A 15,313-nucleotide genomic window follows, 5' to 3' on the forward strand; every position below is an offset into this window, starting at 1 on the left:
ATTACAACTCAGTATAAATGTCCCAAAGTGGTCAAAGGCAGTAGAAGAGAACACTATTAAGAACTGGAAATAAAGGGGAGGGACACTTATCAAGAAGGGAATGAATTATCAATATATGTTTATAATAGAGTATTATTTCACCAAAAGAAACTACAAAAGAACAGGTTCAAAGAAACCTAGGAAGATTTATATAAAATGACGTAGGGTGAAGTGAGAAGATTTAGAGGGAAAATAAATATAATAATAATGTCAAACAAAACAATCCTGAAAGGCTTAAGAACCCACACTCCAGAAGATGAATGGTGGTCACATTTCCACCTAGTGGAATAGAAGACTATTGCATAGGTGTAGTGGAAACTTCTTAGTCCAGGGTCCATGACTTTGCATTTTTTTTAAATATAGTGATGACTGCCCCGTACTCTAAATGGACTCCTTTTTAATCCTATGTATTTTTATGCATTAACAAACATTCTGAGAAATGTTATATCCCCAGGTCTAGGCAATCTGCCAAGGGCTTCATGGCATAACAAAGGCTAAGAATCCCTGGGCTAGACGGAGGGAACAAGACCTCCCCTTAAAGACACAACCACTGTGTCTGTTTTGTTTTACTATCATTATTCATTATAAAAGACAGTTTTTATTTGGAGAAGCAGAGAAGGTGGGGATCAATAAGTGGGTTGTGATAGGGCTGTGAGAAAAGTATCAATGAAACATTTAAAAAGATGTACAAAAGAGTAGTTCAAAAGGAGAGAAACAAAACATTGGTACTATCACATTAAATTTGATACTTAGTTTTGAAAAAAAAGCTGGATGAGAGATGTGCATTTTGCTACAATTCTCTTTTTCTGTTCTTCTCTGAATATGTAAACATTGATGTTTGTATAGTTCAAAGTTAAAAATGAAGAAAAAAGGTAGGAAATCTGCAAATCCATGGAGAATGGTGTACATTTTCCTGGGCTACTCATAGGGCAGGCCTTAACTACCTTGGGGCTTTGTGAGCGCATCACAGGTGGAACTTTGAGAGCCACTCCTCCTGTGCAACGCCAATGCTGCCACCACCTTGGTGATATTTCTGGATTTTAAGCTATTGGTGCTCTTAAGAGTCAATGGAGGAGGCTGCCAGCTCCAACTGGTCCGCGTTTTATAGATTACGCTTTTGCAAAAGCCCAAGACCCCAGGAAGGGAGACTTTACACATATGCAATGCTAATTTACAGAGCCAGAGTCTCTTGGAAGGCTTTGTTAGAGATGGGGGAAGGAAAAGTCATCATTGAAGTCCTCCCTGAGGCCACAGGATATGAGTTGAGTGGCTGAGAAGTAGCCTTTCAAACCCTTTGCAAAGACTCAAGAGGAAAAGGCAATTCAGTGTTGTCATCTTCATTCCCACAGAGGCTCTCCTTTTCCCCAATGCCCATGCCAAATAATTTACAGCAGAGAGAAGACAATATCTTTGGAGTCAAAAGATCCAAGTTCAAATGAAGTCCTCCACTGTGTGACCACAAGCCCATTACTGAACTTCTTTGAACCCATCTCCCACTCTGAAATGGAGATCAAACTAAGCAGTTGATCATACCAAGCTATTGTGAGGAAAATCCACTGTAAAACATGAATACTATATAAATATTAGAAAACAGAGAGACACAGAAGACCAAGGAAGACAGTGAGGCCTCAGAGTGGTCACTGATGGTCCAAGGGTCCCAGATATATAAGACGGTTCTCTTTTACTTTAATAAGTGAAAGGGAGCAACAGAAGATAGAAAGACAACAGGCACAAAGCAAGCTAAATATTATTTTTACTAAGCTAATGTACTTCAGCTGTGTAATCTTGCTGGGCAGCAAAAGTTAACACTTTAAGATGTGAATGACAGCTGGTATCTGGACTAAGAAAAACATGTGACTAAAAACTGCAAGGGCAGAAAAACAGAGGTACATGAAAGACACCAAAAATCAAACAGGGAGCGTCATGGTAATCAGGCCAGAAGTACCAGCAGGGAAACGAGGGGTGCACATTTTCAGGAAGCCAAAGAGAGAGTTTGTCAGCTGTGAGCTTCACAAGGGGCTGGCTCACAGCTGACTAATGAGAACAACTGTCCTTGGGTAGGGGAAAGGGATGTCAATGAGCTCAGCCAGAAGCACAGGAAGAGGGAGCAAAGCACCACTCCAAGGAAGGTCAAGGCCAGGAGGGAAAGGACAGGTTTTACTTTTGTTCTGGCTCAGTTACTCCACCAAGGTGACTTTCCTAAACACAAATCTGACCGAATCAGTCCTCAACTCTAGATTCAAATGCAAGCCCAGTATAGCCTACCCCGCCCCCCCCCTTTACCTTCCTAGTCTTCTTTCCTTATTTTCTCCACACATAATCCTCAAGTCAGTGACACTGGTCTCTGGGCTGCTCCACAAAACAAGACTCTCCATCTCCTGGATCTGGTGATGCAGTACTCTATGCCTGCAATGATTGCCTATGTCCATTCTGACTCCTGACCTCTCTGGGTTCCCTTAAATTCCAACCAAAATTCCATCTTATACAACTTCCCTCTGTTAATCATTTTCTACTTACCCTTTATGTATTTGTGTGTGTATATGTGTGTGTGTGTGTGTGTGTGTGTGTGTGTATATATATATATATATATATATATATATATATATATATATGTATGTATATATTCATGATGGTTCCTCCATTAGATTGTAAGCTTTTTGAAGGCATGGGCTGTATTTTGCCTTTTTTTTGTAACCCCAGTATCTTAACACATAGTAGAAATTTAATAAATGTTAAATGATTGATTGGATAGGAGTAGATAATGCTTATTGGATTAGATTTGTGCTATTGAACATTTTTAACAAAGACTTAAATAAAGGTTTGTTTATCAATTATACAGATGACATAAAGTTGAGAGAGATAGGCTAACATATCAGAAGACAGCTGAGATAAAAAAAAATCTTAAAAGGTTTAGAGCTTGGGATCTAAGTCTAATAAAATGAAATTCAGTAGGAATATTGTAAAGTATTAGGCTCCAAGCAATTAGTTATATAAAGTAAAGCTGGAGGAGAAGCTTGATTAGACAGCAATTTATCTAAAAAATATTTGAGGGGGTCATGAGTCAGTCAGGACTTTAATATTACAAATAAACAAAAGCTAATGAAATTTTGTACTGCATTAAATGAAGAATAACTTCTGGAATAAGCAAGTGATGGTCTCTCCATATTGTATCTATCAGCTTGCATGTAGAATATTGTGTTCAATTTTGGGACCCTAGTTCTGGAAGTACATGGTAAACTGAAGGATTGGTCCAGAGGAAGGGACACTCAGAATTGACAATGGGTAAAAGGGACATAAACATCAAGAATTGGAAACAAAGGTCCGGGGAGGCTTTTTTATCGAGATCAGCGATTTCCAAGGCAGGGATGCCAGTCTGACACCTTTTCCCTGTCACAACTCTTTGATTGGGAGTGTAGGACCTTCTAGCTGTGCCACAAACAAGATGCTTCATCTCAGCTCTGGGCCATTCCTCTGCCAGTCTCCCATGCTCAGGATGGTCTTCCTCCTCATCCCTCATTTAACTTGTGTGCTGTTTGAGCTCCTCAAGGAGGGGACTGTCTTTTGCCTTTCCTTAGCACAGTGTCTGGTTGACTCCAAGTCTAGGTCTATATCCATCCCACCACATTCCATCTCTGCTACAAGGTTTTGTGTCCATGATGTGTGAGAAGGGGAAGGAAATGGGAAATAGTCTAGTGAAGAGAAGACTCAAGGAAAACATGATCTCAGTCTTCCAACACCTGAAGCAGCTGGGTGGCAGAGGGATTTCCTGTTTAGCCCTAGAGGGATGGAACTACAAGCAACAAGCTGCAAAACAAAATCAAAACCAAGTTTAGGTTTCACATCAGCAAACACTACCTAACAATAATAATCTTCCAAAGGTGGAATGAGCTGCCCTGGGATAGCTGAGTCCTTCTGGAAAAAGGCCACATGGAGTCAGGTTTTTAAGCAGAGGTTGGCTGACCACTCATCTGTAATCTTCATGGTTGGGTAGGATTAGATGGGCCTCGAGGTCCCTTCCAACTCTAGAATTCTGGGACACCCAAAGTCTGACCTGCCATACTGAAGGAGGCTTCCTGATCTGCTGAGGATGGATGAGTTCAGACCAGAGGTTGGCTGACCACTCATGTGTAATCTTCATGGGGGGGTAGGATTAGATGGGCCTCAAGGTCCCTTCCAACTCTAGAATTCTGGGACACCCAAAGTCTGACCTGCCATACAGAAGGAGGCTTCCTGATCTGCTGAGGTTGGATGAGTTCAGACCAAGGCACTCAGAGGTCAATCCAGCAAACCCAAATGGGTTGACAATGGGTTGGCAATCAAAACACATTCTTAAGAGTTTAAGGACACACAAAAGAGAGGCAGCTTTCACAGGCTCATGCTTTACCCTCAGCCTGGAAAAGCTTAGGTGTCATTTAGTCCAGGATTAGGTAGATATTTTTATACTTTTAAAAATCACTTCATTCTGCTATACTTCTGTACTTGTATATATGCCTTTTTCCTTTGTAAATAAGCTCTGGAAAATGCAGTCTGGGAAAGCAATACCTGGAGGCAGTGATGGACCTGACAAGAAGAGTGGTCAGAAGAGGCAGATATTTTAAGTTTAGGTAAAGCCCAGGAACCTGGGAAGGTGCGAATGGCTTAGTGTCTTAAGATGGGGTTCAGTGGTTGGACAAGTATGACTCTAGTGGGGCCATACCCAAAATAGGATCACAGATTTAGAGGAATCTAGATAAGAAAACTGAGGACCAGAAATGTGAGGTGACTTTCCCTAGGCCACAATAATCAACAGAGGTAGAACTACTTAAAAGCAAGTCCTCATTCTCATCACTTGCCCTCTTCAGGTGAGACCCTAGTGGGTTTGCTGCTTCTAGGTCTGTTTTTAACAAGTAATCCCTTAGGTATCTCACTGACCCTTCTCAGAAGGGAACACCACCAACTAGATACATCAAAGTTCCCATTATCTTGAAATCCTTACTTTCATTCAACCTGAGTCATAGTAGGCTTCCAAATTTCTTGCACAGACAACCCTTTCCTCTTGCAGATGATAATGAGCTTAATAGAACTGACTAAGCATGAGGCAGAGGACAATGTTTGCATGAGAAAGGATTGAAAGAGGAAAGGAAAATTCTTCCTCTTATAGAAGTAATGGATTTCAATCTTCCAATTAAAAAAGAAGTGTCTCTCTCTTTCTCTCTCTGAATATTAATAATGTTGTTTTCTATTCACCTTGGGTGGACAGGTAAATGGTTAGTATTATGCCTATCATACAGTGATTGAGTTTTGAAGGACTTGGGCACTCACCAGCAGCTCAGTAACTCAGTAGAGAGAATGCTGGGCCAGGAGTCAAGTAAAACCTCAGTTCAGTTTCTGACTTAAACTTTCACTAGCAGTATCATCCTGGATGAGCCACTCAATCTCTGTCCCAGTTTCCTCATTTGTAAAATGTAGATAATAATAACACCTACTTTACAAGGTTGAACTAAGTTAATATTTATGAAATGCTTTGCAAATGTTAAAGCACTATATAAACGTTAGGTACGCCTCTTCTTATTACTAATACACAATTAGACTGTCTGCTCTAGTTTTCTCATCTGGAAAACAGAGATAATAGTAATAATCCCTATCTCACAGGGATGTCTTAAGGATCACTATGAGTTATTATATACATACAAAACACTTTGCATACCTTAAAGTGTAATGTAATTGGTAGCTATTAGTGTACAAAATTCCTATGTGTACAAAATAATTTGTACATTTTGTACAAGTTTTATGAGTTTAAGTCCAACTCTCACTTAGTGAAATTAAACTTTTTATTTAAAAAGTTACTTCTTTTTGTACCTGCCATTTTCCAAATATTATATCACACACATCTCCCCTTTAATATAGAAAAATAGAGTTAAGTAAGATCAACACAAACACACACACACACACACACACACACACACACACACACACACACAGAGCTTCTCCTGGGTTATGGGAATTCCAGTTGAGAGCAAAATCAGTGGGGGGGGTATTTCATAGCTCTGCTGTGGGGAATTATTTTACCAACTATTTAAAATTCCTGATATAATCCAACTATAAAACTACTTAAAACCTCAACCAAAGAGTGATAAATGCCTGCACTGAGCTGTCATTAACATTAAATAATTGTTTTAAAAGTAATTCAAAATAAATCACCTTATAACAATTTCAATACCTCATTATAGCCAAAGATACCAGTTATGATTAGAGTAGTCAAGTAGCCTATTGTAAAAATGGCCAGTTACTATTTATTTCATAATTAGAGCAGAAATTTAATATGCTGCTTATAAGAAAATGAAAAGTTTAAAGGACTCAATTTTATTATGTAAATCAAGAATAAATTTCATGAGTAATATCATTGAAAAACCATGCTGGACACTATAGTCCCCCTAAAATCCAATATTAATACAGAAGTACTGCTGCTGCTCTTCAAGTCAGACAGGTCGCTATTCAGTTGTGTCTGAACTCTTCGTGATCCTATTTAGAGTTTTTTTGATCAAGATTCAGAAGTGATTTGACATTTTCTTCTCCATCTTACTTTACAGATGAGGCAACAGGGTAAAGTGTCTTTCTTTCCAGCACATAGCTACTTAAGTGTCTGAGGCCAGATCTGAACTCAGGAAGATGAGTCTTTCTGCCTCCACTACGCCATTTAGTTGCCCAGTGGATCCATGTCCAAATCCTTCCTTTGCTCTCTGGTATGCCTGTGGCCTTGGAAAATCATAATTTCTGTGGACCTTAGCATCCTCATCTGATAAGGCTGACTAATGTGATCTTTCTGATTCCTTCCTCTTCTAACTTTATCACTCTATGATCAAAGTGGTAGCTACAATAATAAAAACAACAGGTCACATTGCTCTCATGCAAGTTTTCTTAATTAAATGAATATTTATTAAATGCCCATTATATTCAAGGCCCTGGGGACATAAAGATAAAATGTAAAGAGCCCTGCATTTGAGAAATTTACCTTCTCCAGGAGTAGATACATAAAGAAAATAAAAAATTATCTGAACACATAGAAGTCACTGACACCTTTAGCAATCAGGGAAGGCTTCATGGCAAAGGTGGCACTTGAGTTAAGTTTTGAAGAAAGATGGATGTGAAGGCAGAGTTAAGAGTACTCCAAGTATAGACGGAGAACCTCATATGCAAAAGCAAGGAAGCAGGAGATAATAATAAGATCCAATATAGAGGGGTGGCTAGGTGGTGCAGTGGATAAAGCACCAGCCCTGGAGTCAGGAGTACCTGGGTTCAAATCTGGTCTCAGACACTTAATAATTACCTAGCTGTGTGGCCTTGGGCAAGCCATTTAACCCCATTGCCTTGCAAAAACCTAAAAAAAAAAAAAGATCCAATATAGAGAATAGCTCCCAGTCTATCTGGCTTGATTCAAATTGCAGAAGGTCTTAAGTTCCAGATAAAGGAATTTGCATTTTATCCTAGAAGCAAAAGGAGCCAACAAAGTTTTTTTGAGGAGCACTGCGATGGGAGACTATTTTAGATGGTAGAAAGAAATCCTCCACAAAGGTTTTACCAAAATTCCTCAAGAGCCCATGGTTATATAATCAATACACAAGATTGGAAAGACTAAAAAAAAAGGGAAAGATTCTGAATCTGACCTCAACTACACTTAGACTCATTGTCTGCTTTTCAAATGCCTAAATATAAAGTAGCTCCTCATTGGAAGGATGGCTGTTTAGTAAATTCTTTGGAGATGGCAACTCATAAAACAAAAGGAAAATATATCAAGGTCCTTAAGTCTACTGGTTCCTTCTGATTTTTGAGGTGACCTTGGCAGAATGGTGGGAGAAAGGGAGGCAGAGAATGAAATCATCTAGGCACAGTTCTTAGATTGTCTCTGAACATTACCTTAGTTATTGGTAATGTACAGGTGAAACCTCTACCTAATGACCATGAAGACCAGAGACAGTGAAACTGTTACTCTTGACATTCTCCCTGGAAATGAAACCCAAAACAAAAGGAATTAATGCTAAATTGATGTATGGGTCACAGATCCCCTTGGAGAGAAGGTATTAAAGGAGCTGGCAGAGTTGGCTTCATCAGCAAAAGCATTAAGAAAGGTTATTTTGTGGGAAAGAGTCATCTTTCATTTCCTTGCTCTAGATAAACATTTACAAAAAAAGACCAAAATGAATATAAAAGCAAATTATGGACCATAATTTATATCTGATATAAATTATGAAACAGAAAATACTACAATATGCAAGTGACTTCAATGCAAAAACAGATGTAGAGGAGAATGACAAAAGAATGGCAAAAAGAATTTTAAGAATAAGAAATGAGAGACATCAAATGTTTGTAAATTATATAGAATGAGAAGATGACATAGAAACCCTCCCAGGCACCAAGACTCACAACCTCAGAGACATCCTCAATTCCTTATATCTTGCCCAGTCTTGCCACTTCTACCTTCCCAACATATCTCCAATAGGTCCCATTCTGTTCAGTCTTATGGCCATCACCTGTCTCTTATCATCTAACACCTGGACCACTGCTATGGTCTGCTGATGAGTCTCTCTGTCTCAGGTCTCTCCTCACTCCAATTCCATCTCAGGGGCCAAAAAAAAAATGATTGCTAAAATAACCTCTCATTACCTCTACTGACTTCCCTGGACTTCTTCCCAGGAGGTATAAAAGGACTGTGCTAGATGAGCCTCCTCCCTACTTTCCTTCCCAACCCAAGTGCTTTCCTTCTATATTCTCTCCATTTACACTGAATACATCTTGGAGCTACATTTTTTTTGCATGTTTTCTCCTGCATTTGAATGTGAGCTTCTTGAGCCAAGAATAGTTATCTTCACTTTTTCTTTGTAACCCCTGCATGTGGCTCATGGCCTGTCACATAAAAGCATGGTTAAGAAATACTTAAGCTGGTCCAAAAGAAGAGATGGGACAAGACACATTCTTCCTTCTCTTTGACAAAGATAGGAGGTCCTTGAGTGTGAAACATTTTCATTTTTTTTAATATGTTGATCAATATGCTGTTTCTCTCCCTCTTCTCTTTAAAATAATTCTTTGTTATAAAGGATGACTTTCTGAGAGGGGCAGGAAGGAAAAGTGGAAATTTATCTATTAAAGATGCCTGTTGGGGCAGCTAGGTGGTGCAGTGGATAGAGCACCAACCCTGGAGTCAGGAGTACCTGAGTTCAAATCGGGCCTCAGACAGTTAATAATTACCTAGCTGTGTGGCCTTGGGCAAGTCACTTAACTCCATTGCCTTTCCAAAAAAAAAACCAAAACAAAACCCAAGAAAACCTAAAAAAATGCCTGTTGATTAAGAATATTCATACTTATTTAGATAATACATTCAAAAATTTAAAATTTTTAAATTTAAACTGACAGGAAATGATTTCAGGTACTGGTAACTAGTTTCCAAATCAGCATCTATATACAGTCCAAACACAGATCTAAATCAATTCAAAACTGAGGCAATTCCAAATTCATCAAGTTAAAAATAGCTACTGATGCAAAAAAAGGGGGGGGAAACTGTTGGAAATGGATAAAAGAAACAAATGTCAACATCTTTTATCACTATTTCCTATGGAAATTTGGCCAACAAAAACCAATTCCTACATTAAGGAAAACAAAAGAATTTAATAACACCTCAGCTAAAAAAATTGTCTTTTTTGTCAATTGGCAAGTCAAATTTACATGTGATTTAGATGTAAAATCTTTAAAAAAAAAATCTTACAATGAGGGAAGATGATGAGCAGTAATAGTAAAGAAGCAATAGAGGAAAAATAACATATGCAGAAAACTTGAAGATTCAATTAAGTGATATAACTTAATCAGGAGGCATTTGAGGTTGAAATGGAAGGAGGTCAATAAAGGAGGGAAATGATAAACAAAAGAGCAAAAACTACTGAAACTTCGCTCACTTTACTGTCTCCATAAAAGCAGTATGGAGAATACTCTTTCTGTAACCCCAGTTCTTAACACAGAGCTAAGGTACCTAATAAATGTTGATTAATTGATAGTACTCTACACATGCATATTAAGGACATCCTCCAGGAAACCAAAGATTAATAATCACACAACTGAGTGAAAATTGCAAATAATACAAGAGCTCACTGTGCTTGTTGGATGACCTCTCTACCTCCTGAAGTACATTTGATCTCTCAGTGTAAAACACAAAAGACAAGACATCAATGAGATCACAGTATTAATCACATATAGAGAGGACTGACTGGACTGATTGGTGAGGAAAGGTTGGGCAGTCACTGAGCAAGCCTAGACAATCTACTTCAAATCAGAGGGAGGTGAGAGATGTGATGGTACCTTGGACAAGACCCACTGAATGATTAGGACACAGTCAGTGAAAGAGCAAGCGATTCATCAATAAACACTGATGAATGCTTCCATGTGCTAGGCCCTGGGTTAAGACCTGAGAGAAACACAAAGATAATTCCTTTCAGTTGAATGGGGGAGACAATATGCAAGTAAATACATACAAGCTTTACACAGGATAAATAGTAAATAATTAACAAAGGGAAGGCAAGTGGAATTAAGAGGAGTTAGGAAAGGCTTCCTATAGAACGGAGCTGGAAATGTCCAACCCAGGGGCTAAGGTCGAGGGTGTCATTTGGTCCGGCACTGTCAAGACAGAACTCAAAATTCCCTAAATCTAGGAGCTTTTTTAGGGATGAATTAATTGAGCAAATATAGCAGGCCAATTTTTAAAATGATAATTTTATATAGTCCACAAATAATGTTATAAATATTCAAGTGGTCCTTGGCAGAAAAAAAAGGTTTCCCACTCCTATAGACTGTGGGATTTTAGTTGGGGCTTAAAGGAATCAAGGAAGGTCAGTCACCTGAGTGGAGGAAGGAGAGGCTTCTAGGGAGAATACTCAGAGTCCAGAGATGAGGAGCTTTACTCACGGAAAAGCCCAAAGGACCACAATGAAAGTTACATGTGAGGAACAAGGTTTGAGAAGATTGAATAAACAGGAGGGAATGAAGTTATAAATGCTCTGGATGCCATAGAGGCAATAGGAAGCCACTGGAGTTTATTGAGTGGCAAGGGGTGTGTGTGTGTGTGTGTGTGTGTGTGTGTGTGTGTGTGTGTGTGTGTTTTCCCATTCAGATCAGACTTGTACTTTTGGAAAATCACTTCAGTGGTTAAATGGGAGGATGGAAGAGACTTGAGGCAGGCAGATCCCCAGCAACCTACTGCAATAATTGAGGTGTGAGGTGATAAGGCTCTGCACCAGATAGTGCCAGTGTCAGAAGACAAAAGAGATATTGCAAATGGAAAAATCAATACATCATGGCAATGGTTTGGCTATGGGGGGGGTAGGATCAAATGAAATATCGATGATCTCCTCCACCAGACTGTGAACTCCTCTTGGGGGCGGGGTGGAATGTCTTTGCCTTTCTTTGTATCCCACAGCACTCAGTCCAGCACCTGCATAGATTAGGCACCAATTAAATGCTGGCTGACTGAAAGAGAGGGAAAAGTCAAGTATTACTCAAGTATTAGAAGCATGAATAAATGGTGGGGCACTAAAACATGAAGTAAATTTTGGGGGTGGGTTATATCTCCCATTTTATCAGCACGAGGATCTTCCCTCAGCATGTGGAATACCCCTTTCCTGAAGCAAATTAGCACCTTTGCAGCAACTTCAGTCTTAGACCTGCCTAGGGCCCTGAGAGGTCTTTGAACCCAGGTCAGATCCTCCTGATTTTTATGACTGAGCTCTACCATACTAGCTCTGCAAAGTTTATTTAAAGACATATAACTTGTCAAATCAATCAAGCAATAAATTCTGAATGTTAAGTAAAGAGATTGGCTTTTACAAACCAATAATGCTTTTCAAATAAGGAATTTTTTTTCTGTGAAATTGTGCACTTGTTTAACATCCACTCTTTCTTTAGTTAAATATGACTAACAATGACCTGCAATGATTCCATATACCTCCAATTCAATTGAATAAACAAGCCTTAATGTGTGCGAGGCTCTAGGAGACCCATTAAGATAAGCCTCAGTCCCTGATCTGAAGGAGCACATCCACAGAAGATGTCCAAAAATCAAATTAAAATACAAGACAACTGCCTAAAAGAGGGGCAAAAAAATGCAATGTGAGGTCTGAAAGGGGCAGAGAAATTGTTACTATTTGGAAAGAATCGGAGAAAGCTTCCTGTAGGAGGAGGAAGGGGGAAGAAGAAAAAGGAAGGGAAGAGATGGAAGGAACAGAGGGGGAGGGAAGGAGAGGGGGAAAAGGGGAGGAGCAAGGGAGAACAGAAAGAAAAGAGAATGGCAGGTGCTTCTTTACCTAATGCTTCCAACTTCTATTCCAAAGCATCCATTAAACTTTCCCCTCCCTCTCCCACCCTTCCTAGCTCCTGAGATTGGCTTTCTAAAGACTGGTTCCTACTCTGCCTCCCTGCTTTCCCCACCCAAACCTAGACCAATGAGGGAATCAGGTCGACAACTGCAACATTACATTTCATATCTATTTGTGCTAATATCATCAGTCTAACTAAAGGAATCACTAGAAGTAGGAGCAGCATCTAGTAAGACCTTGTATTCTCCCTTTTCCCCTTCCCAAGAGTGTTTATTCTATGAAAATAAGTTAAAAATGAATTCTAATCTTCTTAAACCCATCACAGAAAACATAACATGTTTCTAATACAAAATGCTAATTTTTGCACATTTTCAACAGCGGTTCAATTAAAAACACATCCATCAGATTCCCATCTCTCATTGCTCAATTTCTCTAGTAATAGTGGGGGGCAGGGAATGAAGAAAAGTACTTATCAGTTGCCACAGGGCAATTTCTCAGTATTCTTAATCTTTATACAGTCATTCTAGTGCAGTTGACAATGGGAAATTAATGATAAGTCAGTCAAAATAAATTACTTAGGAAAAAAAACACAAAGCCTGGATAAAAAACTGATTCCAATGCCACTGCCCAGACTGACCACCCCAGAGATTGGGGTCTGGCACAATGACTCACGTGCACTGCATGGATGAGGTCCGCCAACAGGCACTGCTTCAGTTTCTCATCATTGCTGGTCCCATGGAGCACCAGATCTGGCATGTACATGGGGCAGTAACCCCCTAAAAGGGAACGACCAAAGTTCTTTACATTTTGGTTGCTGATGATCTGAGACCTAGGACAGATGTTTAACAAATTTAAAAAATACAGCTTCATTCTTTTCTTAAATATTAGAAAATAACCATAAAACTGGATACAGTAAAAGTCACTGATTTTGAGTTTGCTTATTTTGCTGATCCCCCGGTGTTTTTATAAAAACAGCATCCATTCAGTGCTTTTACACATTTATCTCGCTTTAAGAGGCTGCTATGATTACCTTCAGGTTCAAATCCCATACCCAACCCTCAGTGTGCCAGTCTCTGTCTCTCAATCAACAAGGTACCTCAGGAGGCACCAATCTGCATTGGTAAAAGGAAGTTCCCAGAATAAACTAAAACACAGTATTGCATTAAAAAAAAAAGCCTGTAGCTCTTCTCTTCTATCAAGGATCCCATTCCCAATGAAATTCCTTCCTTGTTATCAACCTGCTTTTATTTTCATTTTTCCTTTGTCTTTACCTTGGCAAAGGCAGCTCTACTTCTAAGGATTCTTCATTCCTTTCACTGTTGGGGTCTAGATTTCCTGGCACAGAAGCACACACTTCATCATCACTGTCACCAAGGGCACTGTCTGAGCTTTCATTCCGAGGAATGTCTCCTTCCATCCTGAAGGCAGTTTTCCCGTCAGCATCCCCACAGGGGACATCTGCAGCTACCATAAGGCCAGAGTCCTGCTGCGTACACCTGTTCTGAACAGGTTCTAGTGACTTCACTGTCTTCAAGCACAAACCTCTACCTTCTTCCAGAGTTCTCTGCTTTTCGATTCCTGTCCCAATGTCCAAAGGGTCTAAGGGTTCAGCTGCCAGGCCAAGTTGCTCAGCAGCATCTGTGACATTGATTCTTAGGTCACTACTCTGAACAAAACCTTGCCCTTTCAGGCCTTCTTGCTCTCCTGAAGACATGATTTGGGAATAGCAAACATTCCTTCGAATGCCAGGTCTAAAAGGGACCTGAGAAACCTTTTGGTCCAGAGTTATTTCGACAGTCTCCTTGGCCTGACCCAAGAGACTACTAGCTAATGCAGGGGGACTTCTGAAGGCCTTTAGCTTCTCCTCCATGTCCCTTGCTCGGCTTTCCAAATCTGACTCTGGAGATACTGAACTACCGATCTGGAAAGTGACTTTCTCTAAATGAGGACTTTCCCAGGAATGTCTATCTGGGCAAGGCTGTCCAGATGACCTGTCTGGGGGCTTCTTGTCCATCTCCATTCTCAGTTCCTTGCTGGGAACAAGCTGTTCGCTCTTCGACCCTACTGCCCAAGCTTCGGATTTGGCCAACCTTTCAAAGCTAGGGGCTCTTGGAGGGTCATCCTCAGAGGCATCCTTCTGGCTCTCTTCTACCACATGCAATGGTCCCTGACTCTCCCAGGAGACATCCAATATTGGTTCATCCAAAGAAACCATTCCATAAGCTTCAAAGTCCTGCTCATTCCTTCCTGATCCTTGACTTCCTTCTGGGCTGACTCTAGGAAATGGGGCTGCTGTGTCCAGATCTTCTGGGGTGTCTATTTTTTTCTCACCAGTCTGTGAGGGCAGCCCAGGGGGTACCAGTGCAGGCTCATTCCTCACCGTCACCACCACATATTCAGAATCTTCCACTTCTCCTTTCTCCAGAGCTGTTGTCATCTTGCTACCATTCAGCACTTCCTCACCTTCCCAGAGCTTTCCGCCCCAGGTCAGGTGGTTCTCCTGTAGCTCAGAGCACCGGAGGAAATACGTCAGGACATAAAGGATCCGCTGGACCAAATCCTTATGCTTCCCAATGACCACTGTCCGGGTCAGTCTCACTGGAGAGCCTATGGCCCCATACAAATCACCTATGGAGACAAAAAGAAAAACAATTCTTAAGAGATTGTTTATACAAGATTGATGGATCAAACTTTAGAAAATAATGACATATCACCTACACCAAAATGAGACAATTAGGTTTTTATTTTTATTGTTGTTGTGTCATTTTTCAGTTGTGTCCTTTGTGATCCCATTTGGGGATTTCCTGGCAAATATATTAGAATGGTTTGCCATTTCCTTCTCCAGATCATTTTATAGATCAAAGAAACTGAGGCAAAAAGAATAACATACTCAGGGTCATACAGCTAGTGTGAAGGACAAGTTTGAACTCAGGAAGATGAGG

At 40.0% G+C, this 15,313-nt stretch overlaps 1 protein-coding gene across 5 annotated transcripts in view; it reads right to left on the minus strand.

Annotated features, from left to right (window-relative positions):
* Positions 1-15,313, minus strand: part of FNIP2 (folliculin interacting protein 2) — a 224,082-nt gene that overhangs the window by 108,789 nt on the left and 99,980 nt on the right. For all 5 annotated transcript variants that reach the window (XM_074229047.1, XM_074229049.1, XM_074229046.1 and 2 more), the window contains 2 exons: positions 13,643-14,999; positions 13,044-13,200 (listed from right to left, as the gene is read on the minus strand). In XM_074229047.1, coding sequence (XP_074085148.1) covers positions 13,044-13,200; positions 13,643-14,999 — 1,514 coding nt within the window. The remainder of the gene's footprint in view (positions 1-13,043; positions 13,201-13,642; positions 15,000-15,313) is intronic.

The sequence above is a fragment of the Macrotis lagotis genome, chromosome 3 (assembly GCF_037893015.1).
Source record: "Macrotis lagotis isolate mMagLag1 chromosome 3, bilby.v1.9.chrom.fasta, whole genome shotgun sequence".
Taxonomy (NCBI): domain Eukaryota; kingdom Metazoa; phylum Chordata; class Mammalia; order Peramelemorphia; family Peramelidae; genus Macrotis; species Macrotis lagotis.